The sequence below is a fragment of the Cynocephalus volans genome, chromosome 10, assembly GCF_027409185.1.
Source record: "Cynocephalus volans isolate mCynVol1 chromosome 10, mCynVol1.pri, whole genome shotgun sequence".
Classification (NCBI taxonomy): Eukaryota; Metazoa; Chordata; class Mammalia; order Dermoptera; family Cynocephalidae; genus Cynocephalus; species Cynocephalus volans.
Window position 1 is genome coordinate 45,247,157 of NC_084469.1, and position 18,093 is coordinate 45,265,249.

The following is an 18,093-nucleotide window of genomic DNA, read 5'->3' on the forward strand; positions in this document are numbered from 1 at the left end:
ACTTCTAAGCTTGCTGAACAGCCAGAGTAAAAGAAGGAACTGAAGTAACAGGGCTCTTCTTATCAGAAAGGAAAGCAGCATTATACAGGTTGAGAGCCCCTTATCTGAAGTGCTTGGGACCAGAAGTGTTTTGGATTTGGAATATTTGTATTATACTTACCATCTGAGTATCCCTAATCCAAAATCCAAAATGCTCCAATAAGCATTTCTTTTGAGCATGACCTCTGAGTGTCATGTTGGCTCTCAAAAAGTTGCAGATTTTAGAGCATTCTGGATTTCGAATTTTCAGATTAGGGAGGCACAACCTGTATGTAATTCCTTAGAGAGGACATTTTTCCTGGCACAAAATTCTAAAAAAGTATATCATATAAAGTCTTAATTCAGTATAGAGTGATATGATGCACATTATTCATGTCAATAGTTCAGAGCAATATAATGTATATTATTCTTGTCAATAGTTTATATTCCAAAGTTATTTTCATATGACTGTTTATTTTAATGGCTTTCAAAATAAGGCCAAGGGTATACAGTTCAAAGTAGAAAAATGGGATGGAGGGTCTACTACGTTAATGTAGTAAAAATAAGATTGGTTGATAAACTTTTCCCCACTTAACCACTTCTGTAACAGCCCTTACTTTCATTTATACTTCAGAGCAATTTTTCCCCAGTAGAGACAGAAGACAAATTGTAGCCAGACAAACTGTAACCAGACAATTGGAAAAGTAGATTTTACTTTGCATCAATACTTCAATAAGGTAAGTGGAACCTGAGCAAATGAGTTTTTGTGGATTTGTTAACAAAGCGGTATTTTTTCTAATAGTTTTATCAAGTCAAAATTTCTTAAATAGTAGGGCCGAGCCCGTGGCTGCACTCGGGAGAGTGCAGCGCTGGGAGCGCGGCGATGCTCCCGCTGCGGGTTCGGATCCTATATAGGAATGGCCGGTGCACTCACTGGCTGAGTGCCGGTCACGAAAAAGACAAAAAAAAAAAAAAAAAAAAAATTCTTAAATAGTAGAAAATGCAGAAACAGATCCAGCCAATGCTTTTAGATGCAAACTGTAAAAAGATTAGATCATGCCTAATATTAGCAAAGTTTAATAAGAGATATAATAAAATTTTACCAAATGTGGAAACCAAATTTATAAATTACATTACATTAAGTGTTACTTAAATGTTGATTAAGTCCAATGACTTCTTCAGCAGGAGGTAATCCACAATTTACCCTTGGGATTTGAGAGGGGCAGGGCATAAACTCTTTTAAAAGGGTAATATCAAGTAGGTATTCAATTCAACAGATATGCAAAGGTAAGTAGTACTATACAATATTAAACCTTAAAAAGGGTTACCATTTCTACAGCACAATTATAGATGAGTTTCTCTGCAGTTACGCTGTTGATTTCATCGATAAACCTCTGCTTGTCAGAGAAGAAGCGATTCAGCCTTTCTGTAAGTTTCTTGCACATGGTGATGCAGAATTTATATCGCTCATTCAGATTTTTGACAACTGAAAAAAAGTTGAGATGGAAACTAATTTTAATTTTCCTCCAGAAATAAAGATGCAGTGACAAGCACCTTTCCTGCTGATACAAGGAAAGTGACACAGAATCATCACTGAAAAAAACGACTGGAAATTGGATTCTTCCATACATTCTCTCTTTTAGTATGAAAAGATTGACAATAAGCACTTCTGACTTCTCTCCATATCAATTAAATGATGAAAAACAAAAACCCAGCATCTCTTCCCTGTTAAGAATACTGGACAACACAGTGATTCCTCATTGGAAATGTTCTCTCTTGGTGTGATGAGAAAGGGCAGCTCAGGGACCCCGCAGCCAACTCTGTCGTCTCCTCTCATACCTTGTTTCACTGCCGTGGATGGGCTCAGTTTCCCGGACTTGATCTGGGCTTTAGCGAGATGCAGAGAAGCTGCAAGCAGCTGCGTGGCTTTCATATACAACACCAGCTGCTCCACCCGCCTGCACCCAGAAAACAGTAGCGGAGTGTTAGCTTGTAAAGCAACATGGCAGATTCCATTAAATAGCCTTCTTGGTTTTGTTTTTGTTTTTTACTTCTCCCCTTCTATTTTTCAAAAAATAGCCTTTCTAAAGGAATATTACCCTCCTTGAGTTCTTAATGCACAAACAACTCCGGAAGGGAGAAGGCTTGGCATGGAGAAAGATGTGTGTACTTTGAATACAATCGATATACTCAGATAAAAATCAATACCATCTCTTTATCATCAAATATCTTCAACAGTAATGCTAACACAGCATAATCTCCAAGTTTTGGCTCATACAGTGTAATCTAGTACAACTAGATAATTTAGGGACTCCCTTGAAGTTTTTTATAATGAGATGTGATCGTCTGTGGACTACAATGCCTACATCAGACACAAGTTCACAGAAAGCATGAAGAATCTGGAAATGAATGGGAGAGGGGGCACCTACCCCCAGTCTTTGCTCAGCTGGCTGATCTGGTCCACGACCACACTCTCCTGAATCTGGTACAAGGACACAGCAGACGTGCACAGCTCCGGGCTGCCCCCCCGCACGGCTGTCAGGTCCAGTACACACTCAGTGAACGCGAGCATCACGTTCAGATGGCGCAAGGTGTCTGTGTGTTCTCTCTGCAGCAAAGCCAATTTATCTTAGAAAATGTCAGATTAAGAACAGATATACACTCATTTCTGTATATAAACCATGGCCTTCACTAATGTTTTTCTATACCTATGAATATCAGAATGATCAAAGGAGACTGATATTTTTAAATTTCAAGAAGCTGATAAGAAAATAAACTAAAATGAAACCAAATGCAGGTATGTGTGTGTTGTATGTATGTATCACACCACCACATAAGTAAGCTCCAAAGACATGAGGTCACTGTACTTTTACCGGGGGGGGGGGGGACCTGAAAGATTAAACCAATATTTTAATTTCTAATGGTTTATCAGTTAACAGTGATTCCTAACACCAAGGCTCTTAATTCTGTGATCTTTTCTGTTAAAGAGAGGAGCATAGGTAGGCATAAGAACATCAAGAGGGGTGTCATTTAAAAATGGGTATTCTAGGCCGGCCCCGTGGCTAACTCGGGAGAGTGTGGCGCTGGTAGCGCCAAGGCTGCGGGTTCGGATCCTATATAGGGATGGCCAGTGCACTCACTGGCTCAGCGTGCTGTGGGCGACACCGCACCAAGGGTCGCGATCCCCTTACCGGTCACAAAAAATAAAATAAAATAAAATAAAAATGCGTATTCTAAGATTAATGTTGTTTTGAGATTTGTTTTTAGTTACAAATGTATTTTGAAATCTCAAATAAGACTAAAATTTCTCATTCTCTTTTTATGGTTAAAAAAGGATGAAAAATGGGCTGGCCCGTGGCTCACTTGGGAGTGTGTGGTGCTGATGACACCAAGGCCAAGGGTTCAGATCCCTACATAGGGATGGCTGGTTAGGTCACTCGGGAGAGCGTGGTGCTGACAACACAAAGTCAAGGGTTAAGATCCCCTTACTGGTCATCTTTAAAAAAAAAAAAAGATGAGAATCATTTTCATAGAGACAGGAGAATAAAGCAATCCACCTTTGAAAGTCTCTCTGCTTGTAACAGCATATTAGACTACATGTTCCAATACACTGGAATGCACTGGAACTTAATGTCTAACTTGATAGAGACTGAAAAAACTGAGATTTGTTTTCCCAATTTTAGGTTGGATTAGACATATTTTCAAAATTACTACAAAATCACTAATAAAACTTTGCATGCAATTTTTTTTATAACTTTTATATGAAATATTGAATTTTCATTCATACAGAATAGAAGAATGGAGAGAGAATTTGTTCTTTAGTCAGCCTAGAGAGTTGATCATTTTAATTTAAGCCTCAGGCTAAATCAGCATTGTACTCAGGCACTGAGGACACATGGCTCCATGAGTGCTGTCCTTGAGTCAATGCTGAGCGGAACTCAGCGGGCACAGCTCTGAAACCATAAAACTAACTTCTCTTGTTCTGGGTTTGTGCTCAGCATGCTTCAGATTACGTACAATGTGTTTTTCCCTGAAAAACTGACTCCATGGAGGGAATACTGATCTCAAACGTCAGCCGCCAGGGTGCTTGGCAGGTATATTACTCAGTGCTAGTAACTTACCTGGCATAATGGCTTATTATTTTTTTAAATCTAAGTTTAAGTGTATTATTTTTATCTTGTGAGGAAAAGTAAACTTTGAGAATAAAAAGTTATGTTTTTAGGACAAAGATTATGCTTTAAAAATCCTATAAGTAGTAAATGAATTCCAAATATAAAACTTAAGAACATGAAATCTTTGCGTCACTTCCTTGAAGCTTGTTATGGATGAGTGTCATTGTCAAAAAACATCACTCTTAAAATATATCAGCAATGTTTTCCAAATACAAAAGGAAAAGTAAGTTAAAAAGAACATAACCTCAGAACTGTTCAATGTACATGGCTCTTTCGCCCTGCTGGACGTTCTCATATCATATCAATATTACATTAACACACCACTATAGTCTCTTCTCTATACCTCCATCAGTGTCTCCTCTGGCAGTTCAGGGGCTTCAAAGGTGATGAGCCCCTCTAGGCTGGGGGGTGAAGCACCATAAGGCACGTATCTCAGGCTGGGAGCTGCCTCTGCTCCCAGCGGGGAAGAGCCCATATCCGGCCCAGGCGGGGAGCCCACACCCACGCGGCCACTCGCGGAGCAAAGAGAGCCTCCTGAGCTGCTGGACTCCACTGCAAGGAAACACAGGGCAAACGGTGCAGATGCAGAGTTCGGTCCCCGAGTTAGGGAGTTCTGCACCCACTTCTACTCTGACTTATTGAACAAGACCCACTGAAGTAATAAAGAAAATGTAAAAAAAGAGAAGTTACTAATTCCCTACCCTATTTGAGCATATAAATAGTTTTTATTTTTCCATTTTCACTTTTATTCCTTGTCTGTGTGTATATTTTACAGATATCATCATAGCCAGTTTTTTATACTCTGTTTTAAACAAATTTATATTATATACATTTCCCCTTGGTTGCTCCATAGACTTCATAATAACAAAACAACAGATGCACAGTGGTTCACTAAATTTATACACACAACGCTTATCTGGAGTCACTTATATGAGGGTAATTCAAAAAGTTCATGGAAAAATAGAATTGAAAGAGAATAGGGATCCTTCCGTGAACTTTCTGAAGTCATCTTGTACTATTTCTGATTTTCATATGCATGTAATAAAATGTATAGGTTTTCCATCTTTTCAATGAGTTCTTTGTGATAAATGTATTATAAACAGGAATGGAATTACCACAGATCAAATATTAAAAACATTTTTATAGCTCTCCCTAAGAACTGTCACATTACTTTCTAACGCAGCCATGAATAAGTACATAGATCCCACTAAACAACAATGGGCATCATACTTTAAAAAAAATTCTTGGTGTAGTTAACAGATGTAAAACGTTACTTTCCTAAAATGGTACTTTCTTATTTATTAAAGATGTTTAATAATCCTAAAAATAAGATTTTAGCTCTACTTCCTCTCATTATCTATTTCTGTCCTTTGCTTATTCATCTACTGATATTTTGATTAGCAACTTATTAGAGAACTTAAAGGACATAAGATACAATATATAAGATGATGTCAAATTACTGATTTCAAGTACAATCTAAATAGTTTCTTAATTAATTTTTGGTATTAGTAACCGATTTATAGTGAATGGATAATAAAGCAAATCTATTAGTCTGTCTAAATGTATACAGGATCAAGTACAAAGACTGGAACCCAAAGTACAAAAACATTTAAAAAAGTAAATAAAACTTAAGTTTCTGAAAAATAAAACAAAAACAACTAACCACCTATCATTTTCAAATAATTTACTGGATCTACTAAAATAAGCCTTCAATATAGAAGCTGAGAAGCACTACATGGGTATATGGGCTTCCTCACAGAGAAATCACATTTATATTATATTTTTATATCATAGTGCATATGTATAACATTTTAATACATATAATATTGCCCTTTTACTTTACGAGGTGTTTTATCCCCACAAATGCTGCTTCCTTCACATCTTAGAACTCTTTAAGATAAGGAAAACAGTCATCCTCACTTCACTGGTAAAGAAACTAAAGCCCAGAGAAGTGAAGTGACTCGTCTAAGTTGCAACATTAAGTCACTATCAGAATACTACACTCTAAACATTCTTGCCAAAGACTGTAAGATGACAGACGATCCTCACCTGAGGTTGTTCTTGGTCGAAGGACCATATGGGTACAAGTGGGGGCCGTGGCACTGTGTGGAGGAGACCCTACAGTGAAGAGGACAGCTCTAGAACTTGCTGCTGTTCCTGTGGCAGGTGCCAGTACCACACCACAGGCTCCTGCAGGGGCTGCAATAAAAAGTGTTCACAATGTTGCACTGACAGTGTTCGTATCTGGGGATAAGATTATAGGGAGACTTTGACTTTTATATTAGGGTGTTTTTTTATGAAAAGCATTTATTATTCTTAAAATCAGAAAACTTACTATAGTATTTCCATTAAAAATATTTTATAGTAATCTCTTCACAGCTGTGAACCTTCTTCACATCAAAGTCTAGTATTCACAGTTACTTCTGTATACTTTTAAAACACATAAACTCAAGTCACACTGGTTGAGGATAATTTTAAAAAGTGGAAACTGAGAAGTGGTGATAAAAATATGACATTAAGCTGAATGATGATAAGGAGACTCTATAGCAATATAGCTTTAGAAAGACACAGAAAGTTGAGATAAAATACAAATATGCTTAGAATCACACCCTTACATCTGTCAGGAAGGAAAGGAGGTAGGACAGGCGTGGAAGGGGCTGATGGGCTGAGCATGTGCTGAATAAAGAGCAGATGAAAAATCCCCCATCCAGCGAACCAAGCAGGATCAATAAAAGTTGTCCAAAGCTTTTTCACACTCAAGCATCTGAAAAACATTACATTTCTGGGACCACAAAATGGAGGCAAGAGTTAACAACACAAATCATAAATGTAAAAGAAGAGACACTGAACCAAATACAGAAAAAACTACCCCAGTATCCACCTTATTAACAAGAGAGCAAAACAAACTTAAAGTATCTAATTAACAAAGTAAGAGAGAGCTCAAAAAAATCTCCTAGGGAGCAAGGGGACAGTAAGTAGGAATCAGTTCAAGAGAACCTATTGCTGGGGACTGGCTGGTTAGCTCAGTTAGTTAGAGCACAGCCTTGGTAACACCAAGGTCAAGGGTTCGGATCCCACACCGGCCAGCCACACACACACACACAAGAGTACCTATTATTACACAAGATGTATAAAATGACACATGTACTCTCTTTATTCAATGCAATGTCTTCAAGATTTTATTTTAGCAGGTATGAAATTATTTAAGGATGTTGGGTATATTTTAAGACCCAGTGACTTTATTTTTTCCTAAGATCTTAAGTTTTTCCTATTATCAACAGTTTTTATTTTCAGAAACTGAAACTTCATCATTAGAAAGAGAAATCTGTAATTTCAAATGATGACAAAGTTCATATTGAAGTTAGACAGGAGGAAGAGAATGGAAATTATCAAAGATACATTTTATGCCTAAATACTCTTTAATGAAAAAAATCTGGTTTTGCATCCATTAACTTGAACTTAAATTGTAACACATATTCATGTAGAACTAATAAGCTCTGTGAAATTTAAATTTATTTACAAAGGAGAATGAGACATAATATAGTCATTCATGCAAGCTGTTTTAAAAATTGTCCTAACTCCTAGTGACTGAGTGACTTTTGGCAAAAAGTACAGAGAAGTTCCAGAATGGCAGTGTCAGGAGCTCCACAGACCTGCTCCCCATTAAAAAAACAATCATAACTGGTGAGAAGAAAAAAAAAAGACAACCACCATTTAAGTCTCTAAAGATTTTCTTGAGGGCATACAGAAAATGAAAAAAACATTTATTCAAGAAAATCTGCCATATCTGAGTTAGAACTGTGTCTTCACCCAGCCTCCACTCATATGGTGGAAGTTGAATCTCAGGCCAGCAGACCAAGACACTGGGCCCTTACTGGACTCATCCCAGCTCACCTGTCCAGCAGATGTTCCATGCCAGTAGAGGCAAGCCGAGAAGACCAGAGGCTTCCACTCCCACCCAGTGCCCCACTCACAAAGCTAGGGTGTCACTCTAAGAGAATGGACCACTGTTCTTACCCCAGCTTCAGAGTAGTGGTGCAGAGGTTATGCCTAGCAGTGAGGCAGAGGACAGAGAATTCTGAAGCTCTCCCCCAGGAAACTGACTTTATTTGAAATAGATCATGGGGAAGTTCAAGCCTAAGGGCACTGTCAAAAACAATAAAGATTTTGGTAGCTCCATAAGGGCAACAAGCTAAAACAACAGACCATCTAGACGTTTCCCAGAGAGAACCAGGGAAAGAGACACCTAAGAAGAACACTCCTGTGATCCAAATAAGGCTCCAAGACTGTCCTCAAAGATCACTCCTGCAAAAGGGCCACAATTTAATTAGATCAGACTGTGGAACAATTTATGCTCCAGGGCACTGTCAAAAACAATGGAGCAATCAACTGGCAATTAGTGGAGGCTAACAGCTGGGTATGATACCAACCAACAGAGGCAGACAACTTGAGAGATCAGAGAGTCCTGCTCAAACCAATGTCATCCCAGGGTGACTATCTACATTCCTCTGACGAGTGACATCAGTGGCTTCACATGGCAGGGCAAACAGACTTCACTAAAATAATCCTCCAAGACTAAACAAATAAAAAGGGAGAAAACAAGCTGGGGGTGGCAGGTAGATCAGCAACTAGAATTGCCACAAAATATTATATAAAACGTCCAGTTTTCAACAAAAAATTATTATATCCGCAAATAAACAGTAAAGTATAACCATATGCAGGAAGAAAAAAAGCAGGCACAGAAACTGCCCTTAGAGGGTTCAAATGTCAAACTCAGCAGACAAAGACTTCAAGGCAGCTATCTTAAACATGTTCAGATATACTTAAAGGAAGTCATGCTTTAGAAAGTAAAGGAATGAAGAATGATGCCTCATCAAATAGAGAATACCAATAAAGAGAGAAATTATATATAAAAAAGAACCAAATGGAAATTATGGAGTTGAAAAGTACAATAACTGGAATAAAAAATCCACTACCAGGGTTCAACAGCAGATTCGGACTGGCAGAAGAAAGAATCCATGACGGATCAACAGAGATGGTGCACTGTGAAGAAGAGAGGAAGAGGAGGGACGAAGTGCAACAAACGTCTCAGGAAAATGTGAGACGCCGTTCATTGTGTCGAGCTATGCAAACAGAGAGACAAGGCATTATAAAAAATATTCAAATAAAACAATGAAATCAAATCAAATAATTGCTAAAAACTTCCCAAATTTGACAAGAACATTTACATATATATATATATATATATATATGTCTCAAAAGCTCAACAACCTCCAAGGAGGATAAAGGCAAAGAGATCTACCTCCAGACACATCACAGTAAAATAGCAAAACCCAAAACATAATAGAAAATCTTGAGAGCAGCAAGAGAAAAATTACTTGTCACACAGAAAGGAATCCAAAAAAGATTAACAGCTAACTTATGATCAAAGCAATAGACACCAAGCTTCTGGTCAAGATGGCAGAGTATACAGTCCCCAGCATCACTCTCTCCCACGAAAAAACAATTGACAACTATTAAAGAGCAACGACAGCCAAGCTGGGGCCGCTAGTGCTCAGGGGAAGAGGAGGAGAGACCTATGGAGTGGCATGAAGGCAGGAGAAGCCATGATGAGAAAAAGAGAGGATCACTCCTACCATTTAGAATCCTGGACGCTTCCAGGCTGAAGCTGGTGAATACACGGGGCAGGAGCTGGCAAAAGCTGCAGCTGTGCCCTTCATATGAAGTTGCTTGGAGGCTGCAGGGGAGAAGAGGGCCTTGGTGGCCCCATGCCAGCAAGACCACTAACAGGGTTCCTGTGGACCCAGATAGGAACGAGGAGCCAGAACAAGTGGGAAAAGGAGCCACTCAGAGGCCAGTGAGTCATTGCAAGGGACCAGCGTATGGCCCATCCCATGGGAAGTGGTGGAATGTGGGAAGTGGGGGAGATGGGCCACTGGGGGAACATTGGGGTACAGCAAGGACAGCTGATCTGCCCCCCAATCAGTACAGGCCCACTCTGTGTAGACTGGTCAGAAATATAAAGGGGTGAAGTTTGCTGAAAAGACTCAGGTCCACACCACAGTTTCCACACAACCCAGGTGTACCAAACCTCATGAGACCCAGAAGTACCTACAAAGTCAACCATTAAAACCTGAGCTGTACTAAAAGCCTTCCCCAAGGAATCAGCAGCAAAGCAGCAATTTAGCTCAACCACAGGGCTTAAGTGCTGGTCCGCACAGGAAGTTCCCCCATTTTAAAAGTAAGCAAGGGACAAAAAATTAGTTCCAGTTCAGAGTTTAAGTGGTGGGAACAGCGAATAATCCAACCAAGAACTGAAAGAAAAAACAAAATACCCACAGACCAGAGACAAAGTTTGATATTAACTAGTAAAGGTCTCACCTTCACCAAAGAACATCTATAAAACCTAGAAGGATTGGAAGCCCCTTGAGCCCCCAAGCCAGGAAGGGGGCAGGGATGGGGGCCTCAGTCATGACCCCCAACACCCACAACCAGCTCAGCAACGACCACCAAGCTGCCACAGGAAGCACCCCAGGCCCCCACACCAGGACAGTTGGGTGCTCGAGGGCCTCAGTCATGCCCACACTCCCTCAACATCCACACCCAGCCCAGTGATGACCACCAAGCTGCTGCACGAAGCACCCTGAGATCCCAAGCAAGGCAGTGGGGGCCAAAGGCCTCGGTCACAACTCCTGACACCCACAACCAGTCCAGTGATGACCACCAAGCCACTGCAGGAAACACGCCAGGCTCCAGAGCTGGGGCAGTGGGGAGCCGAGGGCTTCAGCACAGACTTCTGACATCTGCAACCAGCCCAGCGACGACCATCAACCCACTCCTGGAAGCCCCCTGGTCTTCCGAGCTAGGGCGTTGGGGGGCTGAGGGCTTTAGCCAAACCCCCGTGACATCTGCATTCAGCCCAGCAATGACCAAGCTACCACTGGAAGCCCCCTAGTCTCCCCTGCAGGAAATGAGGGGGGTGCCATGGGCCTCAGCCACATCCCCTTCCTTCCTCATTCTCCCACCCTATTTCCTTCCCCCTTCTCCTCTCCACTCCTACCCAACTGCTCCACAACAACATCTTAGAATGTGAAAACAGATGGAGCAGGGGACCGACTCCTCCTCCCCTCTCATCCAGGCACACAGCTGCTGCCACAGAGCCTGCCTAGGGTCCTGAGGCATGGAACCAGGGACCGACCCTTCATACCAAAACCAGGCAAGGAGCACACCAAAAATACCACTTTCATCTGAGTGGCCCACCACAGACACAATAGCCACAGCTGCTGCAAAAGCAGCCAGACGCCACAACCACCATGCAGATGGCCTGCCAGCCACTCCAGTGCACTGACACAAGAAATACCAAGGGAAGTTCTTTAAGCCAAACTCAATTGACTCCAGATGGTGATCCCAATACAAGTAAGGGGTAAAAAAGAAAGAGCACAGGTGAAGGCAATTATGAACATATAAAACACAGCACAAGTGCATATTTCTTCTCCTTTCTTCTCAACTGATTTAAAAAGCAATGGTATAAAACAACATGTATATTATTGCATTGTTGGGCCTATAACCTATAGAAATGTAGTATATTTCAGAATAAGAACATAAAGGAGATAGGTGGAAGTAAAGCTGTATTGGAGTAAGGAATTTACACCAGACAGTAACTCAAATCCACAAAAACAAATGAAGAGAGCCAGAAATGTCAAAGAAGAAAGTGAGCCCGTGGCTCACTTGGGAGAGTGTGGTGCTGATAACACCAAGGCCAAGGGTTTGGATCCCTACATAGCGACAGCCAGTTAGCTCACTTGGGAGAGCGTGGTGCTGACTACACCAAGTCAAGGGTTAAGATCCCCTTACCGGTCTTCTTTAAAAAAAAAAAAAAAAAAAAAGTTAATATAACAAACTATAAATCCATACTTGCTCTTGATTCTTACCGCAGCTTCTTTGAAAGACAAAATTATATAAAGTAATAATTATAACAATGTATCACTGGGTTTCTAATGTATATAGAATATGCATAATAATGATAACACCAAAAAAGGGAAGAGAGACTAAGAAAAAGAACAAAGAAGAGCTATATAGGACTAATGCTTCTATATTTTACTGGAATCAAGTTACTGTAAATCTAAAGTAGATTCTGATATGTATATTAATATGTATATTGTAAGCCCTAAAGCAACCAATAAGAAAATAGCTAAAAAGAAAAAAAAAATAGTGAAAATCATTAAAGGGATCAAAATGTGACAGTAGAAAATGTCCAGTAAATGTAAAAGAAAGCAATAAAGGAGAAACAAAAAATTGACATGACCACATATAGAAAACAAAAAGTCAAATGCATATGTAATCCAACTATGTCAATAATAACATCAAATGTGAAAGAATAAAATAACCCAGCCAAAAGGTAGAGATTTCAGATTAGATGACATAAGACCCAATTTTACTGTGAAAGATACAACTAGGTTGAAAATAAAAGGACAGGAAATGATATATTACTCAAACACCATCATAAGAAAGTTTGAGCGGCTACACTACTATCAGACAAAATAGACTTAAAAAAAATGTTACTAGAGATAGAGAAGAACATTTGACAATGTAAAAAAGGGTCAATCCATCAGAAAGATATAACAATTATAAATACAGATGCACCTAACAATAGAACCCTAAAATACATGAGGCAAAAACTAACAGAACTAAAGAGAGTCAACAATAAAGGCTGGAGAATTCAATTCCCTACTTTCAACAGTAGATGGAACCAGTATGCAAAATACTATCAAAGAAATATAAACCAACTGCACCCAACAGACAATCGATAGATAACTCTAACTAACAGCACCAGAATACACATTCTTCTCAAGTGCACATGGAACATTCCACAGGATACCGTGAGAGGCCATGAAACAATCCACAATACATTTAAGGTGACTGAACTCATATGAAGTAAGTTCTCCAACCAAAATGGAACAAAATTAGAAACAATAACAAAAAGAAATATGGTGGAAATTGAACAATACAATCCCAAATAACCAAGTGGTTAAAGAAATCACAAGGGAAATTATGAAATACTTGAGTCAAATGAAAATGAATATACAACACACCAAAATAGAGCAGGTAGCTAAAGCAGTGCTTAGAGGGAAATTAATAGCTGTAAATGTCTACATTAAAAATCAAAGATCTCAAATCAATAAACCAAATTCTACCTCAACACATTGGAAAAAGAAGAGGAAATTAAACCTTAGCAAGCAGAGGAAGGAAATAAGTTTTAGAGCAGAAATCAAAGAAATACATAATATATAATAGAGAAAATGAACAAAATCAAAAGTTGGTTCTTTGGTAAGATCAAAATTCACAATTCTTTACTTAGACTAACTGAGAAAAAAAAAAGCGAAGACTCAAATACTAAAATCTGGAATGAAAGAGGGAACAGCACTACTGACTTTAGAGCAATAGGAAGGATTTCACAGGCTGGCCACTTAGCTTACATGGGAGAGCACAGTGCTGAGAACACCAAGGGCAAGGGTTCAGTCTTTGTACCAGACAGCTGCCAAAAAACTAAACGAAACAAAACACAAATTAGATAACTCAGATGAAATGAACAAATTCCTAGAAAGAGACTGACTCAAGAAGAATTTTAAACCTGAATAGATCTACAACAAGTAAAGAGAGTGAACTAGTAATCAAAAAACTCCCACAAAGAAAGCCCAGGCCCAGAAAGCTTGATGAGTATTTTCTTCCAAACACTGAGAGAAGAATATCGATTCTTCACAAACTCTTCCAAAAACTGAAGAGTCATAAACACCTCCCAACTCACTGCATGAAGCCAGTCTTATCATAATGCCAAAATCAGATAAAGATACCATAAGAAAATCAGAATAATAACTTATGAATATAGATGTAAATGTCCTCAAAAAAAAAAAAAAATACTAGCAACCTAAATCCAGTAACATATAAAACATATATACACAATGACCAAGTGGGACTTATCCCTGGATTACAAGCTTGGTTTAACATGCAAAAGTCAATTGATGTAATACACAATTACAAGAGAATAATGGAAAAAAACCCATAATTGTCTCAGCAGATGCAGGAAAAGCATGTGACAAAAATCCAACCTCTTTTCATGATAAAAACACTCAACACACTAGGAATGGAAGAGAAGTTCCTCACGTGATACAGAATATCTATAAAAAACCTACAACTATCATCACACTTAGTGGTGAAAGACTGAAAGCTTCCCCCTAAGATCAGGAATAAGACAAGAACGTTTGCTCTCACCCCTTCTATTCAACATTGTGTTGGAGGTTCCAGCAAGGGCAACTAGGCAAGAAAAAAAAAAAAAAAGAGGCAGCATCCAGATTGGAAAAGAAGAGTAAAACTGTTTCTATTCACAAATGGCATAATTTTATATATAGAAAATCCTAGAAAATCCATTAAAAAACCATTTGAACTAATAAATGAGTTCATCAAGGCTCCAGGATACAAGATCAATATACAAAAGTAAATTATATTTCTATACATTGGCAATAACAATCTGAAAATGACATTAAGAAAATAATTCCATTTAAAATAGCATCAAAAATAATAAAATATTCAGGAATAAATTTAACAAATGAAGTGCATTCTGAAAACTACAAAGCACTGTTGAAATAAATTAGAGAAGACCTAAATAAATGGAAAGAATCCCATGTTCATGAATTGGGAGACTTAATATTGTTAAGATGGCATTGTGGTTTGAATGTCTGTGTCCTCTCCAAAATTCACAGATTGAAAACCTAATCCCCAGTGTGACAGTGTTGGGAGCTAGGGCCTTTAAGAGGTAATTAAGTCATGAGGCAGAGCCCTTATGAATGGATTAATGCCATCATAAAAGTGCTCCAGGTTAATGGGTGAGGCCTCTCTTGCTCATCCACTATGTGATGATACAGCAAGAAGGCCCCCACTAGTTGCCAGCACCTTGATCTTAGACTTCCCAGCCTCCAGAACTGTGAGAAAAGAACTTTCTGTTCATTATAAATTACCCAGCCTCAGGTATTCTGTTATAGCAGCACGAAACAAAGACAGATGGTAATACTCACAAAATTATCTACAGATTTAATACAATCTCTATCAAAAACCCAGATGATTTCTCTGCTGAAACTGACGAAATGATGTTGAAATTCATATGGAAACTCAATAAACTCAGAATAACCAAAAAAAAAGAACAAAACCAAAAAGAAAAACAGAGGTGAAGACTCATTCTTCCTGATTTCAAAACTTAAAACTATAGTAATCAAGGCAGTGTGGTACCAGCATGAACAGACATATAGATCAATGAAATAGATTTAAGAGTCCAGAAATAAACACATCTATGGTCAACTGAATAGCCCATGTAAAAAAACAAAGTTGGATCTCTTCCTCACATCATTCACAAGAACTGTCAAACTGGACTATAGACATAAACCTAAGAGCTAAACTATAAAACTCTTAGCAGAAAATATAGAGTTAGGCAAGGCTCAGGTGCTCTTTAAGAAGGGGTATCTAGGAAAACCCAAAGACAACAGGGAAGGCAAAAACAAGAACACCAGAAAAAGTATTAGCCTGACACCTATGGCGACAGCAAACACTGAACACAGCTTCACTCCTAGCTGGATAAACAAAAACTTCATACTAAAAGGCCTACTTCACTCCAGTACATCATGTTCGGTCTCCAACAGAAAACTAAAAGGCAAGTCAAGCATCAGAACCAGACTCAGATATGACAGAGATGCTGGATTTATCACACTGAGAATTTAAGTAACTATGATTAAATAAAAATCACTGTAACAAAAATGAAGAATGCCTTTAATGGGCTTATCAGTGGACAAGACACGGCCAAGGAAATAATCGGTGAAGCTGAATATATATCCATAGAAACGGCTCAAAGTGAAAAACAAAGAGGAAGAAGAATGAAAAGAAAAAATAAACAAAAGAATATCCCAGAACAATGGGACAACTACAAAGGTATAATATATGCATAATAGGAACACCAGAAAGAGAAGAGAGAAAGAACAGAAAGAAAAACACATTCAAAGGAAAAAAAAAAAAACATTCTAAGTAGTAATGGCTAAAAATTTTCCAAAATTAATGACAGATCCAGGAAGCTCAGCGAATACCACGCAGGATGAATAACAAAAAGTCTACATCTAAGCATATCACATTCAGACTGCAGAGAAACAAAGACAAAGAAGACAAAGAAAAAAACAAGCACCCCACGTACAGAGCGACAAGGGTAAGAGCCGCACTGGGCGTCTCTTCAGAACCACGCAGGCAAGAAGACAGGGCGGTAGCACATTAAATCCTGCAGTACTCTTTCTGGATTAGAAAGCACGTTTAATCAGCTATTTTGCGGGCCCAGATTTGTCCTCCTTTGGATGCTCATGGGAGGAGTCAATAAAAAAATTATAAAGAAAACAAGAACAAAGAGGTTACAATAGTGATTCTCAAATTCGAGTGTATGTAATAATCACTTGGGGAACTTGTTACACACATAAGCTCCTAGAATCCATCCCCGGAAAATCTGACCAAGCGAGTCTGGCTTAGGGTCTGGAATCTGCATTTTATTTCTGTTTTCTGACAAGCAGTCCGAGTAATCTAGATGTGGTGGTCTATGGACATAACAGTCCCCAGAACAACTATGAAAGTTTCAGGAATCTCAGTGACCTACGGGTCTTCAAAGGACCCAGGTGCTGTGAAAGGAATGCTCAGGAGCATAACTGAGTTTACGCTAACTCTGGCCAGTATTGTCCTACTGATGAAAAACAATCTTGGTCAGAAGTCCTTTTACGTCAAAGACTGCTGACTATCAAGATACTGAACAAACCCCCTGTCTCGTGGGCTACTGGAGGCACAACCTCCAGAACTGTAAGATAATATATTTCTATTGTTTTAATCCACTGAGCTTGTGGTAGTTTGTTACAACAGCAATAAGAAACTAATGCATATGCTTACACATTACCTGTCTAAAAAGAAACAAGATTTTTCTTACCTATATCCATGGGTCGTTCTGTATTTAAACTGTCCATGCTGCCCTGGTGTCCACCTAAAGGTGCTTTTACTTGTTGATCTGATAGTTTCCCAGTGCTGACAGATCTAAAAAAAACAAAAAACAAAAAAACAAAAAAAAACAGCGATATTAATAATGGAAAAGTACACTTTTTAAAAATAGAAGGCTTAACAGATTAAGTCAGAGAATAAGGAAACAAAAAATAGATACCAAATGATTCAGAATAGAGATAAACTTCAATGACCAAAATAAAAAACACAAACAGAATATCCAACAAGTTAGGGAGAGCTTTGTATTTACACAGTTACAGTAAGCATCTGTGTATTTACACAGTTACAGTAAGCATCTGTGACTTTCAGAAATTATAAATGAATACAGTACAGATCAATAACCGGATGGCATAAGCCAGCTACTAAACTAATGTGATCTAGTTGCTTTTAAAACATAAATATATTTATTCTACTATTACGTTTTCGTGTTTAGGGCTAGAGAGGAAAGTCTTTTACCTGCCGAACACTGCCTTGCTCTGCTGCTCAGACCGCTGCCTCTCACTTCCTTGTACTAAGAGACAACGGGAGCATTCTCGGGGGTCATTCCCATCTTTGGATTGCCCTTCAGCAGGCCCATGACGAGAAACCAAGGCTAACAGGTTGGAGGACGCTTGCGTTTTAGGGATTTTGAAAGGAGCTGTGGTCTAAAGAAACATATGTAAGCTAGTTAATATGATGTATGAAGTGTTCAGAATTGGCAGGCTGTATGACCCAGCAGTCATATAGACTCTGGAGTCAGTCAGACCTGGATTCAAATACTGGCTCTTTTATTTACAGCCTGTGTGACCCTGGACAGTTCATTTAAGCCTCTAAGCCTCAAATTTCCTTTTATGAGGAT

The 18,093-nt window shown here is 38.9% G+C and overlaps 1 protein-coding gene across 3 annotated transcripts in view; it reads right to left on the reverse strand.

Annotated features, from left to right (window-relative positions):
* ULK2 (unc-51 like autophagy activating kinase 2) overlaps positions 1 to 18,093 on the reverse strand; it is a 106,595-nt gene that overhangs the window by 4,147 nt on the left and 84,355 nt on the right. For all 3 annotated transcript variants that reach the window (XM_063113218.1, XM_063113217.1, XM_063113219.1), the window contains 7 exons: positions 17,712 to 17,899; positions 17,188 to 17,291; positions 6,240 to 6,389; positions 4,534 to 4,742; positions 2,448 to 2,626; positions 1,858 to 1,976; positions 1,347 to 1,504 (listed from right to left, as the gene is read on the reverse strand). In XM_063113218.1, coding sequence (XP_062969288.1) covers positions 1,347 to 1,504; positions 1,858 to 1,976; positions 2,448 to 2,626; positions 4,534 to 4,742; positions 6,240 to 6,389; positions 17,188 to 17,291; positions 17,712 to 17,899 — 1,107 coding nt within the window. The remainder of the gene's footprint in view (positions 1 to 1,346; positions 1,505 to 1,857; positions 1,977 to 2,447; positions 2,627 to 4,533; positions 4,743 to 6,239; positions 6,390 to 17,187; positions 17,292 to 17,711; positions 17,900 to 18,093) is intronic.